Source organism: Neofelis nebulosa, chromosome 1 (assembly GCF_028018385.1).
Source record: "Neofelis nebulosa isolate mNeoNeb1 chromosome 1, mNeoNeb1.pri, whole genome shotgun sequence".
Taxonomy (NCBI): domain Eukaryota; kingdom Metazoa; phylum Chordata; class Mammalia; order Carnivora; family Felidae; genus Neofelis; species Neofelis nebulosa.
This window is the reverse complement of record NC_080782.1, coordinates 148,472,878-148,487,231: the sequence shown is the minus strand read 5'-3', so window position 1 is coordinate 148,487,231 and position 14,354 is coordinate 148,472,878. Positions and strand designations below refer to the sequence as shown.

Genomic DNA, 14,354 nt, shown 5'->3' with positions numbered 1-14,354 from the left:
GTTCAGAGCTAGAAATGCAGGCTCACGCATTCACTGATGCCTTCCTTATGTGGGCTAGCGGGGGGGTGGAGGGGCACACACCCACTTAAAGGGCCCCCCTACCCCGTTCGGCCCATGCACGCTGATCATTATCACAGCTTCCAATATTTCAAGAGAAGTTAGAGCTCCAAATTTTGCACAAAACCTCTGGATTCTTAAGGGTCCCCAGCAGTTCATTCCCAGTGGGTGATAATTGTGTTCTCTGGAAACTGTGGAGGGCCCATCCCACGGACCAGGGGGTGACGACCAGAGAGGCTGGAAAGTCAAACCTGAGCGACGCTGGGAGGAAGCAGGCAGATGGCCCAGCAGACTTAGGCTGAGGAGCAGGAGGGCAGAGCAGGGTGTGGCCTGGGCCTGGCCAGGACACCAGGGATCCCTCAGTGTCTGCTGTGAGCTGTCTCTGGCATTCTGTCTCCTGGTTTCTCTGTTGTACCTTCTGCCTCCCTTAGACCATCTCCGTCATGCAGTTCAAGCCACACTCCGACCATCATCATCTAGTCGACCGCTCGGTCCCACTAGATCCCTGCCCCAGCACTGTCTGCCACCAAAATGGGTGCCCCTACCTGTCTACTACTTCCAGTGCCTTCCATAAGAGTAGTACTGAGAGTGCCTGAGCCGGAGACAGGAGGCCAGAGGCCTCTCAGATGGACACAGCCCAACTCACTGGCCATCTTCCATTGTCCCACATGCACTGGGAGTCAGGGCTCTTGACTCCCTTCACCCCACCCAGGAACGATTTTTCCTGCTACCTGACAGGGTAATCATGAAACTGGCAAATGTGTAATTTAAGCAGGTATTTGGGGATCGGTTCAAAGGCATAGCACCACCTCTCCCAGCCATGATGTATATAATATGGACATATGTATAATTGCTTCCAGTGTGCACAGGATATACTGAGCATGCCCTCTCCCCAAAATAGAAGCCAGCTGGCTTCCCGGCCTCACGGAATCGTAGAGCTGAAAGGGACCCAGAAGATTTTCTTTTTTTTTTTTCTTAAGTTTATTTCTTTATTTTGAGAAAGAGAGAGGGAGGGTGAGAGAGAATTGCAAGCAGGCTGCGAGTTGTCAGCACAGAGCCCCACATGAGGCTCCAACTCACGAACCGTGAGATCATGACCTGAGCCGAACGAAATCCAGAGTCAGACGCTTAACCAACTGAGCCACCCAGACGCCCCGACCCGGGAGATTTTCTAAGCTGAGGGTTACCAACCTAGATGCCTCTGCAGAACTGACAGGTTATCTGGACGGGGCAGTGGGCCCGGTGGGGAGCACTAGGGCAGGGCAGAGCCTGGGGCCCTCCGCGAGCACTTGACTCAGCCGATTATGCCAGGCATGCAGACCCCAGGGTGTACCACCTTTCACTTTTTCTAGAAAAGTACAAACTCTGGATGTTGATGTGAAATGTCACCATTTTTAAATGTTGCAACTAATTCAGTGAGTTTGGTTTCAGTTTTAGTTTTGGTGTTTTAACTATACACACCAAGCCAAAGCTGGCTGTAGGCCAGTGCTTCACCATACAGACCAAGAGTAGGGGCGGGGGGGTGGCAGCTTGGGCAAGCCCCTAACCTCAGCAGGTTCCCAGAACCCTACCCAGCTGGAGTCTTCATGGCTTGCTGGCTTGGGATGCAATTTATTGGTGACTCTACAGAATGCCCCAAATCCCGGGAAGAGGTCCCCAGGGAGGAACCGTGTGCCTGCACCAGGGCACCAGCCAGGCTGGACCCAAGAAGTGAGGGTCCTCTCTTTCCCTAGGGCGGAATTCAAGTCTGGGAAATTGCTAAACCTGGACAGTCTTGCCTTGGTCCATGTGTGCGAGGAGCCTGGTCTGAGAAATCAGAACCACATTTGACCTGCCCCGAGGGGTCTGCCCACCCACTCTAATGAGGGAGCCTTCACACAGGAATGTGCATGTCCCAGGCTGAGGACCCCAGGCCCCAACAGCCTTGTAATTTGATGAATTGTCAACATCTGGGCCATAATTACTGGTCCCTGGACTGGTAATCCTGGTAAGCCCCTCATCCAGGGGCCCCATCCTGGTGCAATTTGGAGGCTCCGTTCCCTGACGGGAGCCATCCGCATGAATTACAACCAGCAAGCGAGACGGACACCCAGCCCCAGCCAGTCTGAGCATTTACTCCTTGTCTGCATCTAAACACGCCGGTGTAGTGATTTGGGGTCAGCTCAGCAGAGAACTCTCGCACGTTGCGGGTCCTGAGGCACAGCTAATGGAGAAGAACAGAGCCAGTCCCCAGTGTGGGGTAAACAGCAGCCTTTGCTTCAGGGTTCCCCCGGGGCCGATGCACATCGAGGCACCGGTTATGGAGCCCAGCAGACTCCACGTCCCAAACTTATTTCACTAAGAAACCTTCCCTCCTTTGCCACTCTTGTTCATTTTTCTCAAAAGATGACTCTGTAGAACCCTGCTTAGGAAATCTATTCAGTGTGGGAGGGAGCAGACCCACCAAGGCACAGCCAGAGTCCCACGGTCTGCCATTGAGTCAGAGGACCACACAAGATCACTCCGCAGGACTGCCCCTCCAAGAGCCAATGCAGACCCCACCTCCGTGTCAGCTCACCTACAGGGTCTCGTATCTTTGGTGGGTCTGGGAGAGGAGGAGGGGAGAGGAGACAGACCTGGGACTCATCTTGAACTTGTCATCTGAGAGGAGGACATGCTCTCCATTTTACAGATGAGGAAACTGAGGCTCCGGGACTCTCAGGCCTCTGAGTGCAGCAAGGAGCCAAGCCCGCACACCGCCCAGGGTTTTTGTTTGCCCCTCACGCATCCGGAAAGTGTGCCGGAGCTCTGCTGATCTGCATGGGGCAAGAGTGGTTTAAAGCAGAGCTGAGCCTTGTAAACAGCTGTGGGGTTTCGTGGAGGGCAGAAGGTGTTGAAAACCTCTGGTGAATTCCATGGCTTTGATCAGGCGGGAGAGGGAGCTGGAGGGAACTGAGTGCCTGTGGGTGCAGTGCTCTGGCGTCTGGCCCTCAGGATCACCTGTTCTGTGGAAGCTGAGGTTCGGAGAGAGGGTTTCACTCGTGGGCTGCCCCAAGTGCCTTCCTTCCCACTCCTCTTGTGGGAGACGCCCACAGTCTGCGGCAGGGGAGGGCTGCCCTGATGGAATAGGACCCCCGCCACCAAGGGTGTGCCTCCACCCAGGCTGGGGCTCTGCTGTTCCAGACTTCTCAGCTCCCCAGATGGCCCTCTGCTGTGCAAAACTGGCTTGCTGTCGGCTAGGACACTCAGCCTGGATCCTGCCCCACCGTAGTCCAGCCTGACCATGCCCTCCAGCCCATGCTTGTCCTTGGCTTCCTTCAGTCCAACCCCTCACCCATCCCTGCAGTGTTTCTCCTCTCCTAAGAGCACTCAGAGCTAGGCTTGGGCTTTTCTCCAGCCCATGGAAATGCCCAGTTCATAGATGGTCCACACAGCCTCCCAGTGAGGCAGGCAACACTGCCCTCCCGGAGACCCATGGGCAGAATGATAGTTCAGACAAGTCTTGCAGGAAAGAAACCTATTTCACAGCATGTAACCCGGTGTTTCTCAAACTTACTTGACCAGCGGACCTCTTCCCCAGGCAAGCCTCTTAACACACTCTGCAGAACAGTTTCCCTGATACCAGTTTGAGCAAGGCAGTACCAGTTTGAGCAAGGGTAGCTACGGGCAGGGTCTGTCTTCTGGGGGTTCACAGCCCAGGGCCCAGCCTTCCCCAGGATAAGAGGGATCAGTTCACTTCCCCAAGCCAGGCAGGTCCGTCTGGCTCCAAAGCCAGACTGTTTCCTTCCTCTGCCCCACTGAGGCCCCTCCTCAGTGACTCCCAGTGACCGCTGGTCACCCAGCAGCCTCTCTAAGGGTCAGCTGTTTCCCCAGACAGGGAATTCAGGGATCTGAGCAGAGCTTTGTTGCCTAGATGTCATCAGAGTGAGCCCAGAGCCACCTGCACAGACCAGGGCCATGGCTGTGGGTCAGCTCCATCCCCAGGGACGGCTGGCACCGTCTGCCCTACAAATGTGCACACATGGGTTTCTGTGTTTGCCCCGGGAATCTGCTCAGCATCAGATCCAACCACCCACAGCTCCAATCTTGGGTTCCTGGGGAATGGGAACAGCTTCTCTTGAGCTGCATGGTGGACATTTCCAAGAGCACAGCTCAGGCCACACCCTCTGCTTTTATTTATCAGAAACTACAAAATTCATTGGCTTCTTTTGAAAACTCTAAGTCCTGGGAACCAGGAGCTCTGTGATCCCAGATAGAGGCAGGGCCGTAGGAAGGAAAATGGGGTTTTTGCCACTTCTAGGCTTTCTCACACACCAGAGAGAGGCCTTGGGGACCACCAGGAATAATCTCGGAGTTGAAAGAGAGCAGAATCCCTCCCGGGAGATGGGAGGCCCAAGGTCACTCTCAAGAAGAGACAGCGAGGTCTGGCCATTGGAATGCTTTCAGAGACAGCCAGCAACAGGAGACTCCCCCTGTGGGGTCCAAGCCAAGGGAACATCCCAGGCTCCCTTCTGCAGCGCACACTTCTAGAAAAGCCGGCCACCTAAAGCTCTGTGTGGTTTATGCCAACCCAGCAGACATCCTGGAACCAGGTCTGGGGACTCAGCGATGGACCAGAGGCACCCCCGGCCCTGGAAAGGCCCAACCCAAGATGTGTGCTCAGTGCCCAGCATGGGGCAGGAGGGCTTTAGGCATCAGACCAGGTGGCCTGGACATTTTCCTTCAGGAGTGAGGCTGCCCAGAAGGGCTCAAGCAGGAGAGCCTTGCATTCTAGAAAGTTCTCCAGGGCATTGTGTGGGAGACATCACAGGTATTAGGGAAGGGCCATGGGGATGATGCTCAGGTCTCACATGTATGTGGTAGGGCTTTCCTGGAATGTGGGGAGGAGGGCTATGACATGCCTCAGGGGCCCAAGGACCAGATTCCTCTGCAACAGGAAGACAAATGGAGCTACAGATGTCTGCTGTGCAACCCGCAGAGGGCTTTAAAAATAAGAAAGGCAGGGATATTATGCATGTGCTTCTCCAGGCATGGACAGCTTCCCAAAGCTGATGCCCATGGTGCTCTCTGGGAGAGGAGCTGAGGAGAAGAGAAGGTTTGCTTTGTCCCGTCTCCTTCTGTACAGTTTGTAAGTTTCACTCGGTGCACATAGCACCTTTTCAGCAGAACCCCAACCCCCAACACACACACACACACACACACACACACACACACAGGTCAGCGATGCAGTGTGGCCTGCTACCAATGATGAGGCCCAGGGTCACCAGCTGGCATGTGGGAACGCCCGCATCTGATCCCAGGTGGGTCTGAATCCAGAGCCTGTCTCCTCTGCCCGCCCCACATGTCTCCTGGAGCTTGGCCACAGGGCTTTCTTCCAGAAGGATGGGGACCCAGCTCTGTGGCAGACAGCCTAGGGAGAATGCTGCTTCTCCTTGGGGAGGCTCCCAGGAGCACCATTTGAGCTGGGCCTGGAAGAATGAGTAGGAGTTCCCCAGGTGGAGGCAGAACTCTGTGCAGTGGAGGAAAACGGGAAAGCACAGCCTGGGGCCAGGAAACAGCATGGCGTGTGTAAGTGCATGGGCCTCAAGGGGTACCAGATGTACCATAAGACTAGTGAAGCACCTCTTCCCAAACCCCAAGAGCTGTCAGGAGGTCGTGGTGTGGCAGAGTTTAGGGGAAATGGGACCAAGCTAGGGCAGGAAGCACCCTGCTGGGGAGAATAGGTAATGAGGATGCTGAGGCTCAGAGAGGTTGACTGGCTCTCCCAGGGTCACACAGCAAGTGAGTTTGTCTGATCCAGCACTCTCTCTGGTAGAGAGCCAGGGTGGAAGAGGGTCCAGAGAGCCCTGCCCAGAGAGGCCTGTTCAGTGGGGGAGACAGACATACCAGGAATCCCAGAAGGAAGGCAGGGCCTGTGAGGCTTCATCCTAGGTCCCCTGGAACAACCATCTGTCAACCCTGCTGCCCTATGCTGCAGGAGAGGGAACACCACGTGGAGAGGGGGGCCTATTTCAGCCATGGGCTCAGCTTCTACAGCTGCGGGATGGGACTATGGTGCCTGCTTGCCAGGGCGTCAGTGAGGACAGACGCCATGAAGGGTATGGCAGGATTCAACAGAGCCCACACTGAGGCACATCAGAGCATTCCTAAACTTGCCCTGGAGAGTCTCTGCCTCTGTGGCCCTAAGGGGCGGGGTGCCTGCTTCCCTCGGACAAGCCCTGCACTGTGTCCCAGCCCTTGTCAGGGACACCTTGAACTCCTCATGCTGCTGCCAGTGAATTGGCTGTGAGGCCACTGCCCTCCCTCCCAGCCCCCGAAGAGGAAAGAGATTAACTCAGCTCTAACTGCAGCTTTGTCTCTCTTTAATTTCAGTCTGCATTACGGATTTTTTTAATGTATGTTTGTTTGTTTGTTTAGAGAGAGAGTGAGTGGGGGGAGGGGCAGAGAATCCCAAGCAGGCTCTGCGCTGACACGGTGCTCGATCCCACAAACCGCGAGATCATGGCCTAAGCGGAAATCAGGAGCTGCCCAGGCGCCCTGCATTATGGATTTTTTAATCCCTTCAGATCGATAGAGGGGCGCTGTGTTTGGGCTCAGTTCAGCAGTCGACATGGGCACAAGGCCTGGACACAGAGTCCACGATGGCAGCCACATTGGTCAAGCTGGCCGGGGGCCCGCGGGCAGGCGAGGTCCAGTGGGCACTGGGATGGAGCAGGGAGCTTTGAACAGAGGCATGCAAGGACAGGCAGATTGCGGGGAGAGTGGCCAGGAATCTAGGCAAGGCCACTGCAGGCTGCTTGAGTGCCTGAAGACACAGAACCAGAAAGCCATCCAGGGCTCTAGCCCTGCCCTGGCTGCATGGCCGTGGGCAAGGTCTTTCCCTCACTTGGCTTCGGTTTCCCCCTCTGTAAGACAGGGATGATAACACCTGCCTTACGGGCTTGCTGTGGTGATTCAGACTGAGTAGGGGTCCACAAAGAGCCCCCAGAAGAGACCCAAGGTGGGACATGTCCCTGTGTGCACTGTGGCAGCAGAAGGGGCCGGGCCTGGGTGAGGCCTAACAGGGCCTGAGCATGGGGCAGGGAGAGGAGATGCAGGGCCAAACTTTAGCAGACTAAGGACAGGAGGCCTCAGGCATGTGGACCCAGGGGTCAGAACAGCCAGGAGCCAGCAGGAGATGCCAGCTAGGGCAGTTCCTGGTCAGCCTCAGTGACTAGGGTTGGGGCTGACAACCTGATTGGGACCCCCCAGAGCCTGGACCCCCAAGACTTTGGAATGGCCCCACTCCCCACCTCCTGGGATTCCATCTACCCCTAAGACATTGCCCTGAAGTCCAGAACCTCAGCTGACCTTGAGGCTGGTGGCCAGAAGCACTTAAGAGATAAATTTTCAGAATTGCCCTGGTTATGGGGTGCCTGGATGGCTCAGTCGGTTAAGCATCTGGCTTTGGCTTAGGTCAGGATGTCCAGTTTGTGAGTTCCAGCCCTGCATTGGGCTCTGTGCTGACAGCTCAGAGCCTGGAGCCTGCTTGGGATTCTGTGTCTCCCTCTCTCTCTGCCCCTCCCCTGCTCACACACTCTCTCTCTCTCTCAAAAATAAATAAACATTTAAAAAAAATGAAAGGAAGGAAGGAAGGGAGAGAAAATGTTCTGGGTGTAGGGACAAATGGCCTGATTTCTGAGAAGTGGGGAAACCTGGAGGGCTTCATGGAAGAGGAGGTGACTGAGCTAAAGGTGACACACAAAGATGTGCCAGGCAGGCAGGTGATGTGTGAAAAGGCTTGGGAGTGGAGCTGCCTAGAACATTGGCTGGGATCAAGGGTGAAGTGTCCGTGAGGATGAGGAGGCAGTGGCAGGGGGGAGGAGAGGTGTTGACAGAGACCGGATGGATCCGGTTCATGGCACTGCCCTTGGATTCCCCACATGGCGGTGGATGGAACTCAGTGGGGCTTTCTGAGAGGCAATGGGTCCCCAGGTGGAGGGCGCCCACGGGAGCTGCTGTGCAGTGGTCACTGACCCTCTGCGGCCTCTGGAATACACTAACCCTTGGGACCTGACCTTGTGCTATTTGGCTTCTCTCAGCCTTGACTTTTGCCTACAAAGGCCACACCAATGCAGGGAACTGAAAGAACCTTCAGGACTCTTCCACTTGTGTCTTAGCCTGTTTGGGCTGCTCTAACAAAGCGCCATGGCCCGGGTGGCTTAGAAACAACAGAAATCTTCTCACCGTCCTAGAGGCTGGAAGTCTGAATTCAGCGTGCCAGTGTGGTCAGGTTCTGGTGGGGGCCCTCTTCCGGGCTGCAGACTGCCATCCCCTCGCTGTGCCCCCACATGGTGGACGAGGACCCAGGCAGCTGTCTGGAGCCTCTTTTGTAAAGGCTAATATCCCATCTGTGAAGCTCTACCCTCATGAACCTCTTCGCCTACCCAAAGCCCCCTCCTAATGCCATCACACCGGGGGTTAGATTCCAACACATGACTTGGGGGGTGGGGTGGGGACATATTCAGTCCCTACCAAGTTCCATGTGACAGAACTCAGTTCACACTGGCTTAAAGAAAAAACTACTGACAAACAGAAGTGTGCAGGGGTGGATGTTTTCAGCTTCAGACCCTTTGCCCCGTTTTCCTCACTGTCTCTCAGCTCTGACTTCTTCTCTGTTGGCTCTTTCTCAAGCCACATGGTACCCTCAGGAGCTCCAGCCTTAGCCCCACCAGGAGAAAAGACCCTCTTTCCCCTAAAGCGCCACCATTCAAAGCCCCAGACATGACGTTTATCCCTGAACCAAATCCCCCTGGTCGAGGGAATGCAACCACACGCCCAAGCCCCATACGAGCAGATGGGGGTGGTTCTGGAGGAGAAGTGGGGCTCTCTTGTCAGAGGAGGGGATTCTGGGAAGCAAACACCCAGACACCCCCACCCCAGGTCTGCGTGAAAGGTCTTCAGACCCATGGGCTCATGTCGGGTTTTGGTCTTTGGTGCTCAGTAGTGCCTCTGGGTCATAAAACACACAGGAAATGCCTTTCCAGTGTGTAACCTCTGCTCTCTGTCTCTCTCATTTCCAGGGGCCACTGGGTCTAGATGGCAAGCCGGTAAGTGATGACAGGGCAATTCTAGGTGGTCCTGGGACCAGGCCACTGTGAGGCTGAGAGTGATGGGGTGCCAGAGGGAAGGGGCCCCTGGGAACCTGGATCAGCAAGGAGAGAAACCATTTGGGTATCAGACTTAAGTTCAAATCCACCTCCACTACCTGCTGACTGTGCAGCCTTGGGGAGGCCTCTTCACCTCCCAAGCCCAAGGCTCTGTCAAATGGGCCCATTAACCTTCCCCACATGCTGGGGATGTAGAGAAGTGTGGATAGCACCATCCCTGACATCTAGTAGCTTTCAGAACATACAAGCCCCTCCTAGCAAGCCCACGTACAGAGCATCCCCCAACACAGTCTCAAGGCTTCATGAGTTCTCAACATGTGGGCCAGGAGCCTGTGGTCCACAGGCATCTTCAGCAGAATAAATAAGCTGTACAGGGAGAGGGCATAATTAAACGAAAAAGTGGATGTGGATGGATAGTTAGCTGGGTGGGTGGGTGGATGGATGGATGGACAGATGAATGGATGATGGATGGATGGAAGGAAGGAAGGAAGGAAGGAAGGAAGGAAGGAAGGAAGGAAGGAAGGAAGGAAAGATGAATGGATGGATGGAAGGAAGCAAGCCTGGCTGACTGGATAATGGATGCAAGGATGAATGGATGGAAGGAAGGAAGGGAGGCTGACTGGATGAATGAATGTATGATGGATAGATGGATGGAGAGATGGGCTGATGAATGGAAGGAAGGAAGGAAGGAAGGAAGGAAGGAAGGAAGGAAGGAAGGAAGGAAGGAAAGCTGGCTGGCTGGATGACTGGATCACAGACAGGTGCGTTCATGTCATGGATGGACAGATGGATGGACAAATGGATTGATGAACGGTTGCATGGAAGAACAGATGGATGGATAGATAGATGATTTGGGTTGATGAACAGATGGGTGGATGGATGGATGGCAGGAAGGAAGGATGGTTGGATGGAAAGACAGATGAGGTACTTGTACCAACAGTTGGATGCATGAGAGGGTAGCTGAGTTAGTGGGTGGACAAACACATGATGGTTGAGCAGACAAGTGAGTGAAGGAATGAAAGAAGTAACACAATTGAGGAGTTGCCCAGTGATGTGTGCAGCATTAAAGGATAGAGGAATGAACTGACCACCTGGATGGACAAGTTGTTGAATGAACCAACAAGCCAAGCCATTAACGGCTGGAGGGATAATGGATAGTCAAGGGGCAGCGGCCCCCGGGCACGGCAGGTGCTGAGCTTGGAGGGCTCTGCCCTCTGGGAGGAGTGACAGCACATGTGCCCCTACCCGAGCTGAGAGGTACCAGCGACCCTCAAGCCCCCCGTCTCCCTCATGCGGGGGACTGCACTGTGTGGCTTCCTTAGGGCCGGCCAGAGCAACCCTCATTAAAGCTGACAGATTTGTGCATATACCCACCCGGCTACCCACAGCTCTGCTCAGCCCCATAGGCCCCTCTGCCCCCAAAGCCTTAGGGAAGCCAGAAGGGGAACCAGCCCAGTCCTCCTTGCTCATGCCTGTTCTTTCTCCACCTTTTTTTCTCCAGGGACTTCCAGGCCCCAAAGGGGAAAAGGTAAGTGATGCCGGATGCTGTCCAGATGCAGATGTGATAAAGGATGCCAGAAACCCGTCTCCAAACCCCAGCTCCAGAGTGTGGCCTTGGGGACATCACATCCTCTCCTAGAGCCTCAGTTTCCCCATCTGTAAAGTGGGGCTACTAGTGCCTCCCTCCTAATGGTTACATGGCTTATATTTAACAATTTAAAGTGCCAGGGGGTTAAGTTGGAGTTCTCCCAGCACCAGAGCATGACAAAGCTCAAAGCACGGTCTGCCCAGAATGAGGAGTTTCCAAAGGAAGTCCCTGCCTGTGAAAAGGGGGGTGCCGGGAGAGCCAGGGACAGGGGGGTGAACAGTCCCTGTAGATGGGATTCTTTGTGAGGAGTGCACCCCCACCCCAGGAAAACAGATGGCAGAGAGCTGCCCCTGTGAACTTTACACCCCTTGTCAGAAAGGCTTTCCTGGCATTTGGCACTGAATGTCACGGCAGACCCCTGGAGGGCTGGGGCCTCCAAGTGTCTCAGAAGAGAGGGCGAGAGAGGGGAGACCTGTGTGTCCCACAGTGGGATCAGAGCAGGGAGGGACCAGAGCAGACCTAGGTGTGGCGGGATGCTTCTAGGGAATGGCTGGGCGAAGCTGGGCCACATCCATCCCAGCACCAACCTCGCCCCCCGCCCCCGCCGCGATGTGCCCACGGAATAAGGGCAGCCAAGGCTCCAGTCCACCATCAGAGCTGTGCAAGGCACAGGACCTGGCACCCAGGGCGTCAGGTTAGCATTAGGGCTCTGCCATCAACTGTACAGCTTTGGATGCGTTGGCCTCAGTTTCTCCATCTGTAAGTGAAAGCAACCTCACAGAGCCAGGGGGGAAGACTGCACGAGGTAATGGTCTGAGCGGGGCAGGTGCCGGGATTATTTCCCTCAGGCTCTGGCTGAATGAGGAAGGCAGAGGCTTTGAAACCAGAGAGAAATTGGTGTCTTGGCATCTATCACTTAGTAACATACTGCCCCAAAATTTGGGGACTTAAAACAATGATTCAGGTAATCATCAACACTCGCTGTTCTGAGGTTTCAGGATCCCAAGAGGACGCGGTGGGAGCAGCTGGTCTCTACTCCCACCGTGTTTTGGGGACTGGCAACAGACAACAGAGTGCCCAGTTCCACGCCCTGGGTGTGCTAGCTGTGTGACCTCGGGCAGGTGACTTAGCCTCTCTGTGCCTCAGTGTCCTCATTGGAAATGGACATGAAAATAGAGCCTGTATGTTACGGTTGTTAGAATTCAGTGAGACTATGTACATAAAACACTGAGCGCAGGGTAAATGCTCAAAACATCTGATAAAGCAATAATAGTAGCAGTGATCTGTCTTCCGGTTTTTGTGTTCTCAGGGTGCACCAGGAGACTTCGGCCCCCGGGTAAGAACGGAGCAAGACCCCCTCACCCACCCACCCAGTTTGTTTTGTTTTATAATAAGGCATATCTAGCTTTCTTCCAGATCCCTTATACCTTATTGCAGAAAGAAGTGCCCTCGGTCTGTGCCCACGTCCTATCCTGATTAAGTGGTTTCACTTAAGTGGCCATGGGCTGGAAGCCCCAGGCCCTGGTCTGGCTGAGATCATAGATGGGTGTCTCTAGCTGACAGACATCCCAGTCATACTTATCACCATGGATGGCGGGGCGGGGGGGGGGGGGGGTAGGGATGCGGGACAGTGGGGCTAGCACTGGCCCCAGAACGGAGACTAACCTTCCTGAGGGTGACTGGCACCCCAGGAAGTGGCTGCCACTTACCAGCCAAGTAACCTTGAGCAACTCAGTTTCCCCTCTGAGACTCAGTTTCTGCAACTGTGGGGAGGGGGTGGTGACAGACCCTACCCCAAGCTGCTGTGGCAAAGATTCATTGCAGACATAAAAGTAGGCACCCAGGACTCAGCATGGGGACAATAGGTCCCCTGGCCCTCAGAGCCCCCAGGGTCCAAGAGACTCAGAAGTGCCTCCTGCCAAACCTGGGGTCTCTTCAACGAAGCAGAGCAAGTGGTGGGGTCTCTTCGGTGAAGCAGCGTGGAGACCCCGGGTGGGGTGGCCCCAACGAAGCAGATCTCAGCAGAGGGCCACTTAAATGGCCCTAAATGCGTGTCCCCACCATTCCTACCACAACCAGGGCAGAGGCCTGACCGCCCAGAGAAAGGCAGTGGAGTGGTGGGTTCCTACTTGCTTTCAAGAAGGTTAGGGAGTGGAGGTTGTAGCCAGTGAATGAGTCACCCTCCAGCCAGCCTCTGCAAGCATTGGAGGCAGGCAGGGATGGAGTGGGGGTGGGGGTGGGGGGGCGGTGGGGAAGGTGGCAGGATGCAAAGAGGAGGCAGCTCAGCGCCAAGTGTTGGCTGGGCTCCAATCCCTCTAGCCTCAAGGCTCTGAGCCTGGTTTGTGCAACAAGACCAGGAGGGCCCACATCACAGGTGGTCGTGAGCATGAGCTGAGAGCAGCCGGCTGGCCAGGCTGAGTCCCCAGGACAGAGCTTGTTCTGTGCTGAGCCTTTGGAGGGCAAGGCCCCCCGAAAGCTGGCAAGGTGGCCCCGAAGTCAAAGAAAGGGCACCTGTGTGGAGCTTTGTGGCTGCCAAGAAAAATCCTTTGGTTTGCTTGCTGTTGGGTGTGTGAAAGCTGGTACTCTAAATGGGGATGCCCACTCCTCAACAGACTAGAACTCTCCTGGCCCAGGGGGTCATGAAAGAGAGATTCTTTCTGAAGCCCTCCCTTCGCTCTTCATGGAGGTCCTCTTGTCCCAGTGTTCCAGCCACTTCTGAAACAGCCTCCACCCTTGAAAGTTCTGTGGTTTAAAATGACAATGTGCCACAGTCTCTCAGGACCCCTTGGGTTGGTGGGGGTAGGCGATCTCTCTCATCGCAGGCCGAGGCTGCTGGGCCTGTAGTCCAAGGTGATGGCATGCCCCATGGCCACAGTTGACGAGGCTGTTGCCTGGGAGCTCAGCTGGGGAGGGTCTCTGTGCATCAAGCCTTCTCCCAGCCTGGCAGTGGGCTTCCTAGAGGGGCATCCCCAAACTAGCATCCCAGGAGGCCAGAAACGTAACGGTCGGGCCAGTTAAGAGCTATATCTGGAATGGACGCGGTATCACTTCCACTGTATATTATTGGTCCCATCAGTCACGGGGCCCAACCAGAGTCAAGGTGGGGAAAGGGGAACAGGCCCCAGATCCTGATGGGGAGAGGGGGGGACGCCCATTGCAAGGGGCCTGCGGGATGGGAACGAGCATAGCGGCCATCTTTGTGGAGAACGTTCTTGTCCTCTCCCAATCACTCGGCTGGGTTAAGTGGCTTTGCCTCTTCTGAATCACCCTTCTGCCTTCCTGACCACACAACCCGTTTGCTGACTAGATGGTTTTCCCACGACTCAATCCGGGCTTTATAAGTAGAGACCATCACGTGTACAGTCGCCGCATCTTCAAGGTAGCCTGGCCCACTGGTGTGTCCGCGCCTGCTGGCTTGCGTGTTCCCGTGACTCACCCCTGTATTTCCAGGGTTAGACCTCAGCCATCCGATCCCAGGGCACACACAAGGCAGCTAGCCAGCCTCACACCCTGAGTAACTCAAGGGAAGAGCCTAAAAAACCTGTCCTGAGGCCTGTTCAAGTGTCTAAACTCATTTTCTG

At 55.2% G+C, this 14,354-nt stretch overlaps 1 protein-coding gene across 1 annotated transcript in view; it reads left to right on the top strand.

The window, feature by feature from the left end:
* The window catches only part of COL23A1 (collagen type XXIII alpha 1 chain), a 360,958-nt gene that overhangs the window by 324,087 nt on the left and 22,517 nt on the right, over positions 1-14,354 (top strand). Inside the window, exons 6-8 of the mRNA XM_058739053.1 lie at positions 9,099-9,125; positions 10,687-10,713; positions 12,083-12,109. Coding sequence (XP_058595036.1) covers positions 9,099-9,125; positions 10,687-10,713; positions 12,083-12,109 — 81 coding nt within the window. The remainder of the gene's footprint in view (positions 1-9,098; positions 9,126-10,686; positions 10,714-12,082; positions 12,110-14,354) is intronic.